We start from the raw sequence: 15,915 nt of genomic DNA on the forward strand, positions 1-15,915 counted from the left end.
GGTGGCTTCATCTAGCTCGCTCCCGACCTCGTCGACCACAGCACCAAGATGGCTGGACGCATGCCCATGGTGCGCACTGTGCCCTCTCGCACACCCTCGACGAGCCGCAACTGACCCCGCCCTCCCTCGTCGCGTCGTCGCCAGAACCCGACAGTGCTCGTCCTCCGCGAGGGCACCGACACCTCGCAGGGTAAGCTGCAGCCACCAGACTGCCTCGCACTGCCACTCAGGCCAACCCACTGACTCGCACCCGCGCGCACCCAGGCACCCCGCAGCTCCTGAGCAACATCTCGGCCTGCCTCGCCATCGCCGGCACCGTCGCCTCGACTCTCGGGCCCCGCGGCATGGACAAGCTCATCGTCGGCGCAGACGGCCGTGCCACCATCTCGAACGACGGCGCCACCATCCTCAAACTGCTCGACGTCGTCCACCCGGCCGCCAAATCCCTCGTCGACATTGCCCGCGCCCAGGACGCAGAGGTCGGCGACGGCACCACGTCCGTCACTTTGCTCGCCGCCGAGTTCATGCGCGAGGCCAAGCAGTTCATCGAGGACGGCGTGTCGCCCCACGTCATCATCAAGGCCTACCGCCAGGCCGCCCAGCTCGTGCGTCCGCCCGTCTCGAGTCGCGCTCCTTCCCGCCCTCTGTGGGTCGAGCGTGTACATCTGCAAGGCCGACGTACTTACACACTCTATCTCTGCAGGCTGTCGCCCGTGTCAACGAGCTCGCCGTCACCGTCGAGTCGTCCAACGAGGAGTGCGTCCCCACCCTCCTCTCTCTCTCTCTCTCTTCCCCCCTATTGACACGCCTATCGTCGCACAGGGACTTCCGCTCGCTCCTCCTCAAGTGCGCGTCGACGGCCATGTCGTCCAAGCTCATCCACTCGTCCAAGCCGTTCTTCTCCCAGATGGTCGTTGACGCCGTCCAGACGCTCGACCCGGCCGTCCTCGACCCGGCCCTGATTGGCATCAAGAAGGTGCCCGGAGGCGGCATGGAGGAGTCGCTCCTCGTGCGCGGCGTCGCGTTCAAGAAGACGTTCTCGTACGCCGGCTTTGAGCAGCAGCCCAAGAAGATCCTCGACCCCAAGGTCCTGTGCTTGAACGTCGAGCTCGAGCTCAAGGCCGAGCGCGACAACGCCGAGGTCCGCGTCGAGCAGGTGTCGGTGCGTCTCTCTCCCCCTCCCCTTGCCCCTCCCCCCTCTCGAGTCCGGGTCACTGACCCTCTCCCTCGGCGTCTCGCGTGTCTCGCCCGACTGCAGGAGTACCAGGCCATCGTCGACGCCGAGTGGTCCATCATCTATCGCAAGCTCGAGCTCATCGCCAACTCGGGCGCGACCGTCGTCCTCTCGCGCCTCCCGATCGGCGATCTCGCGACCCAGTACTTTGCCGACCGCCACATCTTCTGCGCCGGCCGCGTCGCGACCGACGACCTCAAGCGCGTCGTGAGCGCCGTCGGCGGCGCCGTCCAGAGCACGTGCAGCGACATCCGCGACGAGCACCTCGGCTCGTGCGACGTGTTCGAGGAGCGCCAGATCGGCGCCGAGCGGTACAACCTGTTCGAGGGGTGCCCCAAGGCGCGCACGTGCACGCTTGTGCTCCGTGGCGGCGCCGAGCAGTTCATCAGCGAGGTCGAGCGCAGCCTGAACGACGCCGTCCAGGTCGTCCGGCGCGCCGTCAAGAACGGCACCGTCGTGGCCGGCGGTGGTGCGACCGAGGTGCGCCCCACTCTCTCTCTCTTCCTCGCCATGCACCCTCACTAACGCCCTTGCTCGTCCCCCCCCTCGCGCCGCTGCAGATGGAGATCTCGGCCTACCTGCGCTCGCACGCGCGCACGCTCCCGGGCAAGGCGCAGCTCATCATCAGCGCGTACGCCAAGGCGCTCGAGGTCATCCCGCGCACCATCTGCGACAACGCCGGCCTCGACGCGACCGACGTCCTCAACAAGCTGCGCATGCTGCACGCGCGCGGCGACACGTGGGCCGGCGTGAGCGTCGACGACGACGTCGAGGAGGCTGGCGGCGGAAAGGGCATGGGCGTTGCCGACAACATGGAACGGTTCGTGTGGGAGCCTGCGCTCGTCAAGGTCAACGCGCTCGAGGGCGCGACCGAGGCGGCGTGCGTCGTCCTGAGCGTCGACGAGACGGTCCGCTCGCCGTCATCTGCCGTGCGTCCCTCGCTCTCTCCTCTCTCTCGGTGCGCGCCTCGGACTCACTCGGACGGTCGTCGTGCGCAGCAGCAGCAGCAGGCTCCCCCGGGCAGGGGCGGCATGCCCGGCCGCGGCATGCCCAGGCGGTGAGCGCGAGCGAGGTGACGATGACGGGCCGGCCTGGTAGAACGATGTGTCTTCTTCGCAACTTGCAAAACACAGTGTACACCAGCAGTCTCTCTCTCGTCGCAAGCTTGAAAGTGCGAGACGCTCGTCGCGCTCCCCACCTCGGCTCGCTCCTCCTTCACTTCGCCCACTAGCCACTGCATGGCTGAGCGCGCTACACCACGCACCCGCATCAGATACACACCCTCCCTCGCTCTCATCGCCGCGCTCGTCGCGCTCTGCGCCGTCCTCCTCGTCCGCCAATCCTCGTCATCGCCCGCGACCACGATGAGCCTCGCCTCGGCCTCGCCACGACCCGCCCGCGGCCGCGAGTTGCGCATCGGCAGCCTCAACATCCGGTACGACTACCACGCGCGGCACCCGGTCCTCTCGAGCGCCCTCTCGCTCGGCGCCAAGGTCGGGCTCGGGTCGTCCGGCGCAGGCGGCGCCGATGAGCGGTACGGCGAGCGGCGGTGGGCCGAGCGGCGCGAGGCGCTCATGGACCTCGTGCGGTGGGAGGACCTCGACGTGATCGGGTTCCAGGAGGTGCTGTGGGGCCAGCTCGGCGACCTGAGGGAGCTGTTGGGCGAGGACGAGTGGGGCTTCGTCGGCGTCGGTGCGTCCCCTCTCCCCTGCCTCTCTCGAGCTTGTACAGGCGTAGCTGACCCGAGTGCTACGGCAACAGGTCGCGACGACGGGCGCGAGAAGGGCGAGGCCGTCCCCATCTTCTTCCGCCGGTCCCGCCTCACCCTCCTCTCGACGACGCACCGCTGGCTCTCGCCGACGCCCACTAAGCCCGGCTCGAAAGGCTGGGACGCCGGGCAGCCCCGCATGGTGACGCTCGCCCGGTTTCGCGACCAGGGCGGCGACGGCACGGCCGAGGTCCTCGTCGCCAACACGCACTGGGACGACCGCGGCCTCGAGGCGAGGACGCAGAGCGCCAAGCTCATCCTGCGGCTCGTCGCCGAGGAGCTCGCTGCAGCACGCGCCGAGGGCAGCGCCGAGCCGCTCGCCATCGTCCTGGGCGACCTCAACTCGCCGGCCGAAGAGGACGGGTACCAGGTGTTGACGGGGCGGCGGTACCCGTACGAGGCGGGCCCAGGAGCAGGAGAGAAGGCCGACGAGGCGCAGACGAGCTGCTACGATGCTCGGCACGAGCTCGCCGTGCGAGGGTCGGCGCTCGCAGGTCCGGGAGCGCTCAGCAGGTGCGCACTCTCTCGCCTCTCTCGCTCTTTCGTCCGCCTCCCCGTCAACGAGTATCTGACACGCTCTACCCTGTGCCCGCAGTCGATACGGCCCGCTCAACACGTTCACCGGCTTCACGCCGTCAGACGAGCCCAAGGTCATCGACTTTATCCTTCCTTACGCCAACGCCGCCTTCCTCCCTTCCCGCTCCTCCTCCTCGCCATCCTCAGCAGCCCCGCCCTCGAGCTCGACGCTGCCCGTCTCGCCGCGACAGCCGCAGTGGAAGGTCGGCAAGTACGGCGTCGTGCAGAACTCGTTCGAGGACCTCGCCGGGCGACGACCACCGGGCGACGAGGGACGCAGGGACGCGATGGTGCGCAGCGACCATCGGCTCGTCGTCGCAAGGTTTGAGGAGGTGGTCGCACGCGGCGGCGGGGCGGCGGCGCAGATGGAGGAGCGAGCGGCGGTGCAGGAGGAGGTCGGTGCGCGCGAGTCGGCGGCATGAGGTGCAACCCAGCGCTCGTCTCTCCCTCGCTCAGGATCCGCTTCATAGCCCTCTCTCTCTCCTGTTTGACGTATCACTGACGGTACAGCGTCTGCAGGTCTTCGATTGCGGCGGGACGGCCCTGTGGAACATGGACTTTGCAGCCCCTGTCCGCCTCTCTCTTTCTCCCTCTTCCCACTCACTCTCGCTACTCACCAGCAGCATGGGCGACCTCTGCACCATCTGCACGTCGGACGACCCGGTCGTCGTGCTCGAGGTGTCGCGCGCCGTCCTGTGCGTCGGCAGCCAGGTGCTCGCCGAGCGACTCGCCGACTCGAAGACGACCTACCTCAACGTGTGCGAGACGGCAGCGCACCTCAAGCCGTTCCTGCGTCTCCTCAACATGTCGCACGACGACGGCGACCCGATCGGCGAGCTCGAGTGCGAGGACTGGCCCGTCGTTGCTCGCCTCGCCAAGCAGTTCAAGTCGCGCAGCGTCTCGGTCGCCGCTCTCGCCATCTGCTGGTGCGTCCTCCTGTTCCTCTCGTACTCTCTCTGCGCGCCCGAGCTGACCTAGTAGGCGCCTGCAGGAAGTGGGCCAGCGCCGACGGCACCGACAGCCCCGAGCGCGTCGCCGCTTTCCAGACGGCGGTCGAGCTCGGCAGCCAGTACCTCGCCAAGCACTTCATGCTTCGCCTCCTCGAGTACCAGTTCAAGGACGAGATCGAGAGGGCGCTCGCCGGGCACGAGGACAAGTTCGTGCGTCGTCGTTTTCCCTCCTCGTCGCCCCTTCTCGAGCGTCACGGGGCCTGACTCGCCGTCACACAGGCCGAGTGGACCGCCTCGCTCAAGATCCACGCCTTCGAGTGCGCTCTCAAGCCGCCTGACCTGTCGCAGTGCGAGACGTGCACCGAGGAGCACGGCGAGACGCTCGCCGAGGCGCGCTGGTACCAGGCGATGCGCACTGCCCTCGCCGACTGGAAGCCGATGCGCGCCGGTCACCCGTTCCTGAGCTATGCGCGCGGCGCGAGCGAGGCGTCGGGCCTGTGCAGCGTGTGCGAGGACGCGTTCGACGAGCGCGCGGCCGCGTTCGAGCAGGAGTTCCGTGACTCGGCGCCCGAGTTTCCCCTCTGAGCGCCGTCAGTCCTCTTCCTCTCTTCTTTCACGAGTCGGCACCTGACCCTGGACCGCTCTGCAGGAGCGCGCAATCCCCCTCGCACGGCCCCGTCGACCGGCCAACCCTCCTCGTTCGTCGACTCGTCCCTCCCTCTCTCCCGTTCAGCCACCGCCCTCTCCCTTTCGATGTACAGAGATGCTTCTGCATGACCGGGACCAGTAAGCAGCTCGAGAGCCTTTGAGAGCGCGAGCGAGAGCTTGAACCGCCGTCGAGCGACGCGAGAAGCTCTCGACAGAGTGGTGCGCGAGATGCAAGGGCTCGTCTGCCTAAACCGGGCCACCTTGAGCGCAAGCAGACTGCTCAGGAGCTGAGCGCTGAGCGAGAAGCGCTGGCCATTGTTGGCCGCGACGACGAGTCGGGGTTCGCCTGTCGCCCACCTCGTCCTACCTCTCGAGCCGAGCTGCAGGTGAGCTCTACCGGCAGCCTGAGATTCCTGGACCGAACTAATGAGTGCGCGCACTCGTCCAGGTCCCCCATGTCGCCCGCACCCTCCTCTCCAACCTCATCATCCGCGAAACTTGAATCACTCCTCAAGCGTCCCCCACCGCTCGACCTGGCGCCAACAGACCTGAGCGAGGTCCTACAAGCTCTCGACGCCGACGTCAAGCCTCGGGCCCTCGCCCTCGCCACCCTCGCCCGCTTCCTCTCGCCAGCCCCCACCTCGACCACCCGCACCTCGCTTCAGCACGCCCTCCAGTCGCTCCTCGCCGGCACCGACTCTCGTGATCTCGTTCAGGGCCTCTCGACCCTCAGCGCCGTCCTCCAGGTCGCTCCTCCACTCGCCGCCGACCTCCTCAAGGACGACTCCCTCCGGTCCCACCTCGAGGACGCCGTCGAGCTCATCTCGCAGCCGCCGGCACGGTCCAGGGCACCAGCAGCAGCACGAGGCGAGCGCCTCGCCCTCGTCGAGCTGCTCTCGCTCGCTGCAGGGCAGCTGAGCATGCGCGCCCTCGTGCGGCGGTCGGCGGGACCTTGGCTCGAGGGCCTCCTCGGCGCGCCGGGCGAGACGGTGAGTGGCGAGGACGCGCGCGAGAAGGCGCTCGCGGCGGTGGCGGTGGTCAAGCTGCGGCTGGGCAAGGACGAGGGCGCGGCGACGGGCTTGCCGCCGAGCGAGGCCGACGCCGAGGAGCCGCCGTCCAGGTGGACGCTTGAGGAGCTGGCACGGCTAGCAGCCGAGCTCGTGCCGCTCGGCGTGCGCGACAAAGAGCCGGACGACGAGGTCCTGCTCCCGGCGCTCGAGGCGCTCGCCTACCTCACCCTGTACCCGTCGCCGTCGATCAAGGCGACCGCCACCAGCACCTCCCTCCTCACGCCTCTCCTCTCGCTCGCCCCGAAGCAGCCGACGGCACCGACCGCCGCCAGCAGCGCCCGCGACTATGCCCTCGCGACCTTCCTCGACCACCTCACCGCCTTCCCGACGCCGGACGCCGAGGGCGAGGCGGCGCAGCTCGAGCGCCTCAAACGCTTTGCCGCCGCAGCCGCCGCGAAAGGCGCCGCCAAGCTCGAGCCCGAGTCGGTCGAGTCGGTCAGCAAGCGCGTCGCCCTCCTCGTCCGCCACGACCCGTCGCCCATCCCGACCGTCCGGCAGCTCTGCCTCTCGCCCTCCCTCCAGACCCGCCGCCTTACCGCGCGCATTCTCCACGCCCTCGCCACGCCTCAAGCCGTGCGCGGTACCCTCCTGCAGGCAGGAGCGGCTCGCCTCTTCCTTTCCCTCGTCCGCCAGCTCCCCACGCCCTTTTCGCCCGCCAACGACACGCCCGCCCCGCAAGGCCTCGCCAAGCTCCTCATCACCTCCAACCCGCTCCTCGTCCTCGGCCCCACGCCCGACTCGCCCCTCCTCCTCGAAGCCGCCGCCGCACTCGCCCTCCCGCTCGGCGCACCCGCCGCCGCACCCGCATCCGCAGCCGGCGGCGCCGACCTCCTCCCCCGCTTCGAGGCCCTCATGGCGCTCACCAACCTCGCGTCGGTCGGGCCGACGCTCGCCGACAAGCTCGCGCGCCTCGCGCTGCGCGACCGCCCGACGGGCACGAGCCTCCTCGCCGTCGTCGCCGACGAGTACCTCCTCAGCGCGCACACGATGGTGCGTCGAGCGGCGGCCGAGCTCGTGTGCAACGTCGTCGCGAGCGACAGCGGCATCGCCTTCTTCGAGCCCGTCACGGCGTCGGCGTCGGCGGCGGCAGGCGACAACGCGGCACCGCCGGCGCCATCGGCGGCAGCGACGGCGAGCACGTCCCGGCTGCACGTCCTCGTCGCACTCGCGAGCTCGCCCGACACGTCGACACGTCTCGCCGCCGCCGGCGCCCTCACGTCGCTCGTCTACTCGCCGACGATCGTCGCCGCGCTCGTCGGGCGCCCCAAGTGGGTCGAGCTCCTCGTCGCGCCGCTCGAGGACGACGAGGCGGGCGTGCGGCATCGCGTGTACGAGGTGTGGAGGGTCGTCGGCGAGGCGGTGCGGCAGATGGAGGACGAGGCGAGGGAGCGAGCGAGGGATGGGCTGAAGAGCGGCAAGGTCGCGCTCCGGCTGAGCGAGGCGAGGGCGAGGGAGCAGGTGCTCGAGCTGCGAGAGGTGGTCGAGGCGGCTGTAGCTGCTGTCGGCGAGACGTAATGGCCGCACGCTCGAGAGATCACTTGCGCCGTCGAGCGGCCTGAGCGCACTTCTTCCTCCTCTTCCAGCTCCCGGCTCCCGCTCGTTCTCGTAGCCGAGCGCATCGGCCTGCTCTCGCCGATCAGGAGGGACTCGCACGAGCCTCGCGGTCGACCGTTGCCGCGGAAAGTCCGACTCGTCCTGCCCGACATGTTCTCGCTCCTCTCCTGCTCTCTCCTTCCGTCCTTGTCGCCGCAGCTGCTTCGAGATGGACGACCTGATCACGCTCTGCACCTCGGACAACCCGCCTGTCGAGCTCAAGGCCTCCCGTGCCGTCCTCGCCGCCAACAGCAAGGTCTTCGCCGACATGCTTGCGAGCCCACAAGGCCCCGTGGCTGCTTCGCAGGGCCCGCCCGTCGATCTCGCCGAGACCCAGGCCGAGCTCGAGCCGTTCTTGCGCCTCCTCAACCTCGCGCACGACGGTGGCGACCCGCTCAAGGACCTCGACGACAAGCACTGGCCCGTCGTTGCAAAACTCGCCGACAAGTACGATTCGGCGCCTGTCCGCACGATCGCTACTGGCAAGTGCTGGTGCGTCCTCAGACTTCCTGATCCCTTCTCTCGAGTCGCGTCTGACGCGCTCGAGCCGCAGGCAATGGTCCGCCCTCGCCAACGACCTGTCCAGCGACCAAAATCGGACGGCGTTCGAGACGGCCGTCAAGCTCGGCAACGGTCAGCTCGCCGCGAGCCAGATGCTCCGCTTCATGATGCGCGTGGACGACGAGAAGAAGGTTCGAGAGGCGGTCGGCGATTCGCAAACTGCCTTTGTGCGTCCTCCTCCCGCCTTGCACGCCCGTGTGCGCTCGTCACTGACTTTTTGCCCTCTTCAGGACGCGTGGCTCAAGCTGCTCAAGACGCACGCCGCCTTCTGGGCCCTCGAGAAGCCCACCCTCGAGTTCTGCGACGCGTGCACGGCCGACGATGCCTCGCTCGCCGACGCGACGTGGTACCGCGCGATGCGCGAGGCTTTGAGGGTGTGGGACGACCTCAAAGCGTCCAAGCCTTTCCTTTGTGTCGTGCACGCCATGAGCGGCGCGCTCATCGATGAAGGAGTGCTCTGCGAGAACTGCGAGAACACGTTCGACACGGTTGGCCACTCGTTCGAGCACCACTACCGCGACACGGCGCCCGGCTTTCCGCTCTAGCAGCCTTGTACGTCCTCCTACTCCTCTCGGGTTGCCGAGCGAGAGCTCACTCTCCCTGCCCGCCCGCAGCTCGCCGTCGCCCGCCCTCTTCGCCCGTCGTCCGCTTCCTCTCCTCCTTGCCTTTCCCTCGGCCCGTAGCGTCGCCCTCGATGCATGTCTTTGTTCGACGACGGTCATGTGCAACGAGAGAGAGAGCGTGGCAAGCCTGAGCGAGAATGCGAGCGAGAGAGCCCGAGCGAGGAGGTGCGGGTGAGCAGGAACGGCGACCCTTGGGCGAGCAGTTGCCGCGAGCCCGAGAGTAGCATCCTCTGAGCAGACTGCGCTCTTCAATGAGTCGCTCGAGCGAGCTGGAGAGAGGATGGCTCGCTTGCCGACTTCATCGCTCGCCTCGACCAAAAGTCCTCCGTCCTCACTCCTCACACCTCGAGCCACCTCGAGAGCAGCAGCAGTCCACTCCAGTACACTGCAGCTACAGCCTCCCCCTCAAGCGCCAACACCCCACGGCCTCTCCTCGCCCCGCCGCCTCATCAAGCTCGACCTCTCCGCTCCCTCCCCCAGCATGTCCGCCCCCGCCGCCGACGCCCAGCAGCAGCAGCAGCAGCCCCCCGTTGCGCCCGCCGAGGAGCGCGCCCTCGCCCTCTTTGCGCGCTCGGCCCTCGACCTGTTCGACATGTGGCCCGCCCTGCGGCTCGCCATCTCGCACGGGTGGGGCGGCGACGGCAAGGAGGGCAAGACGGCCATCGCCGAGGACGTCGTCGACCTGTTTTACTCGGCCGCGACGTCCGGGTCGGCAGGCGCATCGAGCGCGAGCGCAGGCGCGGGCGCGAGCTCGAGCCTGATGGAGCAGGGGATCCCGCTCCCGGCCGCCGACGACGTCGCGGCGACGCTTCTGCACGTCGTCGGCAACGAGTTTGACGTCGATCTCGAGGACGGCTCCGAGGTACTCGTCGCGCGCGACCTCGTCGCCCTGTGGCGCGAGTGCCTCGGACGCGTGCTTGCGACGCCCGCCGGCGGCGACTCGCCCGAGGGCGAGCTCGCGCAGCGGTTCAGGGAGGGCGCCGAGCGCGCACGGGCGCAGGACCGCGGCGGCGCGAGGTTCGAGGCGAGGCGCGAGGGCGGCGGCGACGAGGACGAGTCGAGCGACGAGGGGAGCGAGTTTGACGAGAGCGGGTCGGACGACGAGATGGACGGGATCGAGGAGGAGGAGCACGCGCCGCAGCTCGTCGAGACCCGGCCGAGGGAGGAGCCTGTCGTCGACGAGGACGGCTTCGAGCTCGTCCAGACGAAGAAGAAGGGCGGTCGCCGATAGAAAAGGCGGAACGTGCGGGGCAATCCAGCCTGCCTCTCTTTCTTTCTCTCGCTCGCACGGGCCCGAGAGTCTGTCTACGAGCGCCGTTGCACAACGTCGGCGAGCTATGAGAGGCGCCCGAGTGAGAAAGAAGGACGAGGCGAGAGAGGGTCTAAACGGATAGAAAGGGCGAGGTGGCAAGCACAGAAAGGGGCGGGCGAGGTACAGATGGAAAGGCTCGGGCACGACAGGACTGCTGACGACGAGAGTGAGAGGGCGAGAGGAGAGGGCTATGTGCACGAGGTGGAAGGCAAGGGAGGGTCGGGTCGGGACGAGCGCGAGAGGGGCTACCGGTTGAGCGCCTTGTAGTAGACCTGCGCGAAGGACGAGCATCAGTACGGGCATCGAGTCGACGACAGAGAGAGAGACGAGGACGCACGATGGTGACGAACTGCGAGACCAACGAGGAGGCGAGAGAGAGAGGGAGAGAGTCAGTGACTTGGGCCTTTCATAGGGCGCAGAGAGAAAGAGAGAGAGCAGCCGGCGCACCTTGCGCTTGTACCTCGTCGTGACGCCGACGCTGAGGAAGCCGCCCTTGATCGGGCTCGCCGCGAGGTGGTTGATGACCGAGTGGTCGGGCTTGGGCAAGATCGAGTTGTCGTCGCCGCTGCCCTGCGTCACGTACGCCGCGTGGTTGAGCGGGCCCTTCTCGAGTTGCGCCGGGAGCGTCGGCGGCTGGACGCCTGCCGAGGCCGGCGGCGGCGGGAAGTCGGGCGGCGTCGAGCCGTCGTCGGGCCCGTTCGGGTGCGCGGCGTAGTAGGCGCTCTCGATCTCGTCGCGCTGCTGCTCCCACTCGCCCCACGCGACGAGCTCGGCCGGGATCTCCTGCGACCAGTGGTGGTCGTCGTCGGCCGGGTCGTGGACGCCCGCCGCCGCGAGGCTTGCCCCGCCGCCGGCGCCGTCGCCCTCCTCGTCCGGCCCGACGGGCCAGTACACGCCGTTGTGGTACCCAGAGCCGCCGGCGACGTAGGCTCGAGACGTCGGCGCACCGAGCGGCGTCGTCGCCGGCGTCGTGGTCGACGATGCGACGACGGCCGAGGTCGCGACGGGCGCCGAGGTCGGGACGGCGGTCGGGACGGGCACGCCCGTCGCGGCCGCCGAGGTCGCCGTCGACGTCTTGATCGTCGACGAGGATGCCGGGCCCGAGGCAGGCTGCTGCTGAGGAGGCGGCGGCGGCGCCCACACGTTGACGGGGATCTTGCTGTTGCGCGGGTTCACCTGGAGGTAGTTGATGAGGTTGCCGTCGGCGTCGGTCGCGACGGGCAGGTGCTTGGACGCCTTCCACTCGTCGTCGACGATGAACTTGAGGCGATGCGGACCGGGCGGGAGCATGATGAGGGCCGAAAAGTCGGACGGGCTGCACGCGGCGAGGAAGGTCAGGATTGCTGCTTCGAGAGACACGCCTCGAGAAGGATAGAGAGAAAGGGGACGCACTCGGTCTTGCGCAGCTCGATCTTGGTCTTCCACCCTTTGGCGAACGTGCCCGTGACGAACACCCCCCTCGGGCCCTTTGCCGCCTTGCCCTTGCTCACGTCCGCCGCCTCCTGCCCGTCCTCGTCCCTCCACTTGATGAGCGTCGGGACGCCGCCCTCGCCCGCGCCGAGGTCGACCGCGGCCGCCATGAGGCTCTGCGCGATCGTCTGGCTCGGCACGCTCAGGAGCGGGATCGGGAGCGCCGCGACAGGCGCGTTGAAGACGGCCGGCGGCAGGAGGACGGCCGGGCTCGGGACCCGGCTGCCGTCGTGCGCGACGTACGTCGGGCCTGCTCCTTCTACGCCGTCGGCGCCGGCGCCGGACGCGTCGGTCGGGGCGAACGCGCCGCCCGTAGGCGTCGTCGGCCCGCCCGAGCCCGGCGGCGACGCGATGACACTCGTGCCCGAGGGGATGGCCTCGCTCGCGAGCGGGAGGGCGTCGGTCGGGACGACGGGCGCGAGGACCGTGTCCGAGGGCTGGGCCGACGGCGCGCTCGGCGACGCCGTGTGCGGCATCGGGAGCTCGTCGTGCGAGGGCAAGGGGAGGTGCGAGGGGAGCGCCGAGGCGGGCGTCGCGGTCGCGGCCGACGACGAGTACGAGGCGGCGGTCGTGGACGACGGCGACGGCGCGAGGATGCTCGACGCGGCGCCGCCGAACGACGTCTGCGGCGAGGGCACGACGCGGCGCACGTCGGTCCCGCTGCGCGCCGCGTCGGGCGTGTCGTACCCTGCTCCTCCTCCAGGCCCGCTCGCCGTGCTCCCGCCGCTGTCGGTCATCGTCGTCGAGCCGCCGGCGCCGAGCGCGCGCGAGCGCTGAGCGAGCGCGCCGGGCACGTCCTCGCGCGAGGGCGGGCTCCCAACGACGGGCATGTTCTCGGTGCTCATGAGGACGGCACTCGTGAGGCGCGCGCTCGCGCCGAACCCGGGGTGGGTCGTGTCGTCCGGGTCCATGAGCGGGCTCGCGCCGATGGCGCCCATGCCGGCGTTGGTGAGGCTGCCGTCGCGGGCGCCGGGCCCACCGCCGCCCGGGGTGCGAGGGGAAGGGCGCGGCGTGCCCGTGCCCGGGATGGCCATGGCGGCGGCGGGTTTGGGCGGCGGAGGAGCGGCGGCGGCGGCGGCGGCGGCGGTCGGGGTCGGGACGAGGGCGGGCGGGGTCTTGAGGAGGGTGGTCTCGTCGTCTTGGCGGCGCGGGCCGTACACGACGTGGTCGGCCTTGCCCTGGAGGGCGCCGCGGAGCGAGCCTCCCTGACCCTCTGGCGGGTCTGGGTCGAGCTCCTCGTCGACGACCGGTGGGCGGTCCGAGCCTTTGCGGCGCGGGAGCTGGGGCGAGGGCTGGACGTCGGGGAGCTCGATTGAGGGTTTGCGTCGGCGAGACGAGTGCGGGCGGTGCTGCTGCTGGGCGTGGGCGGGCGAGTCGGCGGGGGAAGGGAGCGAGACGGTGCGGGAGCGGGGCGAGTTGCGCGACGAGCGAGTCGAGCCCGGGGGCGCCTGGGGCGTGGACGGGTTGTTGCCCATGGTGGCACGGCGAGTCGCTACAGGGCAGGCAGCAGTCAGTCGACGCGGAGGAGAGAGAGAGAGGCGGCCGAATCCCCACTCACCGAGAGCGACGACGGGGAGAGGCGGCGAGGGCGGGCGGGTGCGGGTCGAGGGTGTGGCGGTGTGGTGCGGTCGAGTGGCTCTAGCTGCGCAGGACCAGCGTGGGGTCTAGCGGGCGAGCGAGGTAGCGAGAGAGATCAAGGGCGAGGCGACGAGGCGACAGATGGCCGTCGACCTGGCTCGCCCTCTCTCGGCTTCTGCGTAGAGTGCGAGGTGGTGCAGCCTTCCTGTAACACTGTCATACAGCTACTGTGCCCCTCGAACACGCCGTCGAGAGCGACATGTCGCCCACCTCGGTCGATCCACGCTCCTCGTCTGTGGTCGTCCTCCGCCCGCCCCCGCGACGAGCGCAGTCATGCTGCACGCGCTGCTCGCACTCTTGCTCAGTGCCGCACTCGTCCTCGCGCACCAGTCCCCGACCGCGAGCCCGACCCAACCTCCTCGTCCCTTCGTCCCCGTCGCCCAACCACCCGCCGTCGACCACCACCAGCACCACCTCGCTGCACGCCAGGCCGTCTCGTCCTCCACCGTGTCGATCCCGCAGACCGCACCGTGCGCCCGCCCTCTCCCTCTCCCTCCCCGCCACCGTGCCCTGACCCCCCACCCCGCCGCCCTCGCTCCCCTTGCTGCAGAGCTGGCGGCCTCACCTACCTCACCCCGGCTGCCACCGCCGCCGCGTCCTACTACAAGATCGCCCAGGACAACCCCATCACGTTCGGCTGGAACTACACGTCGCTCTAGTGCGCTCCCCTTCTCTCCTCCCTCCTCGTCGTCGAGCAGCCCTCCCTGACTTGCGCCGTGTCGCAGCGTGACGCCCACCTCGCTCACGTTCGAGGCACGCTGCTCGGCCAACGGCTTCACGTACCCGATCTCGGTCGTACCCGGCGCGCAAACCTCGCTCGTGTGGGACCCGTACGCCTACGCCCAGTCGTCGCCCAACGCCATCCCGTTCGCCCAGGCGTCCTACACCCTGCGCGTGTACGACGAGCGCGGCGCAGACGCCACCGCCGAGGCTGGCAGGTTCAACGGCAACAACGCCATCATCAACTTTGCCCTGTACTCGCCCGCGGCCTACACCCCGCTCGCCGAGGGCTGGACCTGCGCTGGGTGCAGCGCGGCCGCGAGGGTCGTCGGCCGCGTCGGCGCAGAGGTGTGGGTCGCCGTCGCCCTGAGCTCGGCGGCCATGCTCATAGGCGGGGCGGGCGTCCTCGGCCGGTGAGGCGAGCCGGGCCGTGTCGCTCCTCGACTCGTTCCTCCCACGAGGGCCGCGCACCGGACCCCCTCCTCTCTCGACACTATCTCACGACCGCGATCTCCCTCCTCGACCATGACGACCAACGCGCCCGACCCGTCGCCGCCAACGTCGACCCTCACGACCTCAACCTCCCTCACGGACACTCCCAGCATTCCCTCCTCACGCGTCCCGGTCCCCCTCGTCCTTCCGTCCTGCACAGACACTTTCGTCTCCCTTTCCCTCTACCCCTAGTCCACGCCGCTGTCCCCTCAGTCGCCCCCCTCGGTCGCCGTTTGTCCGTGTTTCGCCTACGCATAGATCCCTCTCGTCCCCCTCGGGCCGTGCCTGTAACCCTGTTCCACCCTACCGTGCGCACGGTCGCGAGAGACATGCGACAACGAGCCTGCGCGAAAAAGAGAGTACCCTTTGCTGGCTTGCTCGCTCGAGATCTGGTCGCTCTCGAACCTCTTCCCGCAGCTCTCGCTCTCTCTCGCGAGCTGGGACCGCTCAGGCGCACACCCAGCAGACCTCGTCTATTGCAGCAGCACGCCCGCTCTACGACGTCCCCTGCGGGCCGCTCGAAAAGTACAAGCTCGCGGCAAACACGATCCCTCGCCTGAGGAGCTCCTGCGCCTTGACGGCCTTCTGGAACAGCTCGGCGTTGCCGACGACGCGGGCGGCGTCGCGCACCTCGCGGCACGTCTCGTCGAGGCGCGTGATGCACCGCACGATCGTGCCCTCTTGGACGTCGGTCAGCTGCGTGATCTGCTGGAACGACTGCGAAGGAGAGTAGAGGGAGGGGGTCAGTCGGGGTTGCGTGCGACGACGACGAGGATGACGCTCGCGCTCGAGAGAGAGAGAGGGAGAGAGAAAGGCGGGACGTACCATGCCCCTCGCCCACTCGTACACGACCTCCATGAGGCCAAACTTGAGCTCGCCCGAGCCGTTGAACGCGCCGTCGTCGGCAAAGTTGGCGCGGTGGCGGTCCTGCACGGCCGTGATGCGCTCGTACGTCGCGACGAGGATCTCCTTGCCCTGCGAGGTGGGTGAGGGAGGAGGAAAGGAGGAAGGGGGGGGGGGGGGGGGGGGTGCCGACTTGGGTGAGGGGTCAGTAGGACCAGGAGCAAGGGCAGACCGGCTCCAGGAGTGCGGCTCGGCGTCGTCTGCCTCCTACTCAATCTGGCTATCCGCCCGATTATCTAACGGGTCTAGGTCTCCATACCCTGGATATGCTATCGATCTAACGCGACGATCGTCGATGATATTATTGCGATTACTATTCACGTTGTCAGGATTCGGACTATTGCCTTCCATCGCCTC

The 15,915-nt window shown here is 69.2% G+C and overlaps 9 protein-coding genes across 9 annotated transcripts in view; 7 read left to right on the top strand and 2 right to left on the bottom strand.

Annotated features, from left to right (window-relative positions):
* Positions 1 to 48: 48 nt before the first annotated feature.
* Positions 49 to 2,378, top strand: RHOBADRAFT_51179 (uncharacterized protein; the record flags this gene model as incomplete). Its single annotated transcript, XM_018415697.1, has 8 exons — positions 49 to 69; positions 145 to 190; positions 265 to 605; positions 704 to 756; positions 823 to 1,162; positions 1,259 to 1,714; positions 1,795 to 2,163; positions 2,233 to 2,378. 8 exons carry the CDS (start codon positions 49 to 51, stop codon positions 2,293 to 2,295), a joined length of 1,689 nt encoding a protein of 562 aa, XP_018273351.1. The 3' UTR covers positions 2,296 to 2,378.
* A 220-nt stretch (positions 2,379 to 2,598) lies between these two features.
* RHOBADRAFT_51180 (uncharacterized protein) lies at positions 2,599 to 5,113 on the top strand (the record flags this gene model as incomplete). The annotated part of the gene is made up of 7 exons (XM_018415698.1): positions 2,599 to 2,926; positions 2,996 to 3,515; positions 3,598 to 3,973; positions 4,098 to 4,123; positions 4,202 to 4,504; positions 4,570 to 4,738; positions 4,808 to 5,113. 7 exons carry the CDS (start codon positions 2,599 to 2,601, stop codon positions 5,111 to 5,113), a joined length of 2,028 nt encoding a protein of 675 aa, XP_018273352.1.
* Positions 5,114 to 5,631: 518 nt separating this feature from the next.
* RHOBADRAFT_51181 (uncharacterized protein) lies at positions 5,632 to 7,823 on the top strand (the record flags this gene model as incomplete). The annotated part of the gene is made up of 1 exon (XM_018415699.1): positions 5,632 to 7,823. One exon carries the CDS (start codon positions 5,632 to 5,634, stop codon positions 7,759 to 7,761), a length of 2,130 nt encoding a protein of 709 aa, XP_018273353.1. The 3' UTR covers positions 7,762 to 7,823.
* A 185-nt stretch (positions 7,824 to 8,008) lies between these two features.
* RHOBADRAFT_51182 (uncharacterized protein) lies at positions 8,009 to 9,119 on the top strand (the record flags this gene model as incomplete). The annotated part of the gene is made up of 4 exons (XM_018415700.1): positions 8,009 to 8,331; positions 8,393 to 8,567; positions 8,631 to 8,952; positions 9,015 to 9,119. The coding sequence occupies 3 exons, from the start codon at positions 8,009 to 8,011 to the stop codon at positions 8,943 to 8,945; spliced, it is 813 nt and encodes a 270-aa protein (XP_018273354.1). The 3' UTR covers positions 8,946 to 8,952; positions 9,015 to 9,119.
* A 385-nt stretch (positions 9,120 to 9,504) lies between these two features.
* On the top strand, positions 9,505 to 10,302 carry RHOBADRAFT_33490 (uncharacterized protein; the record flags this gene model as incomplete). Its single annotated transcript, XM_018413116.1, has 3 exons — positions 9,505 to 9,707; positions 9,780 to 9,936; positions 10,024 to 10,302. 3 exons carry the CDS (start codon positions 9,505 to 9,507, stop codon positions 10,252 to 10,254), a joined length of 591 nt encoding a protein of 196 aa, XP_018273355.1. The 3' UTR covers positions 10,255 to 10,302.
* Positions 10,303 to 10,323: 21 nt separating this feature from the next.
* Positions 10,324 to 13,280, bottom strand: RHOBADRAFT_51184 (uncharacterized protein; the record flags this gene model as incomplete). The annotated part of the gene is made up of 4 exons (XM_018415701.1): positions 10,324 to 10,607; positions 10,673 to 10,684; positions 10,783 to 11,650; positions 11,728 to 13,280. Coding segments are annotated over 4 exons (2,717 nt in total), but the record flags the coding sequence as incomplete, so codon positions are not given.
* Positions 13,281 to 13,716: 436 nt separating this feature from the next.
* On the top strand, positions 13,717 to 14,580 carry RHOBADRAFT_41301 (uncharacterized protein; the record flags this gene model as incomplete). The annotated part of the gene is made up of 3 exons (XM_018413853.1): positions 13,717 to 13,913; positions 13,994 to 14,101; positions 14,169 to 14,580. 3 exons carry the CDS (start codon positions 13,717 to 13,719, stop codon positions 14,578 to 14,580), a joined length of 717 nt encoding a protein of 238 aa, XP_018273357.1.
* A 5-nt stretch (positions 14,581 to 14,585) lies between these two features.
* RHOBADRAFT_64468 (uncharacterized protein) lies at positions 14,586 to 14,949 on the top strand. Its single transcript, XM_018418490.1, has one exon. The coding sequence runs from the start codon at positions 14,689 to 14,691 to the stop codon at positions 14,845 to 14,847; it is 159 nt and encodes a 52-aa protein (XP_018273358.1). The 5' UTR covers positions 14,586 to 14,688; the 3' UTR covers positions 14,848 to 14,949.
* Positions 14,950 to 15,103: 154 nt separating this feature from the next.
* RHOBADRAFT_51187 (uncharacterized protein) overlaps positions 15,104 to 15,915 on the bottom strand; it is a gene marked incomplete at its 5' end in the record, with an annotated part of 5,744 nt that continues 4,932 nt past the window's right edge. The window contains 2 exons of the mRNA XM_018415702.1: positions 15,104 to 15,372; positions 15,481 to 15,630. Coding sequence (XP_018273359.1) covers positions 15,151 to 15,372; positions 15,481 to 15,630 — 372 coding nt within the window. The 3' untranslated portion in view covers positions 15,104 to 15,150. The remainder of the gene's footprint in view (positions 15,373 to 15,480; positions 15,631 to 15,915) is intronic.

The sequence above is a fragment of the Rhodotorula graminis genome, assembly GCF_001329695.1.
Source record: "Rhodotorula graminis WP1 unplaced genomic scaffold RHOBAscaffold_2, whole genome shotgun sequence".
Lineage (NCBI taxonomy): Eukaryota > Fungi > Basidiomycota > Microbotryomycetes > Sporidiobolales > Sporidiobolaceae > Rhodotorula > Rhodotorula graminis.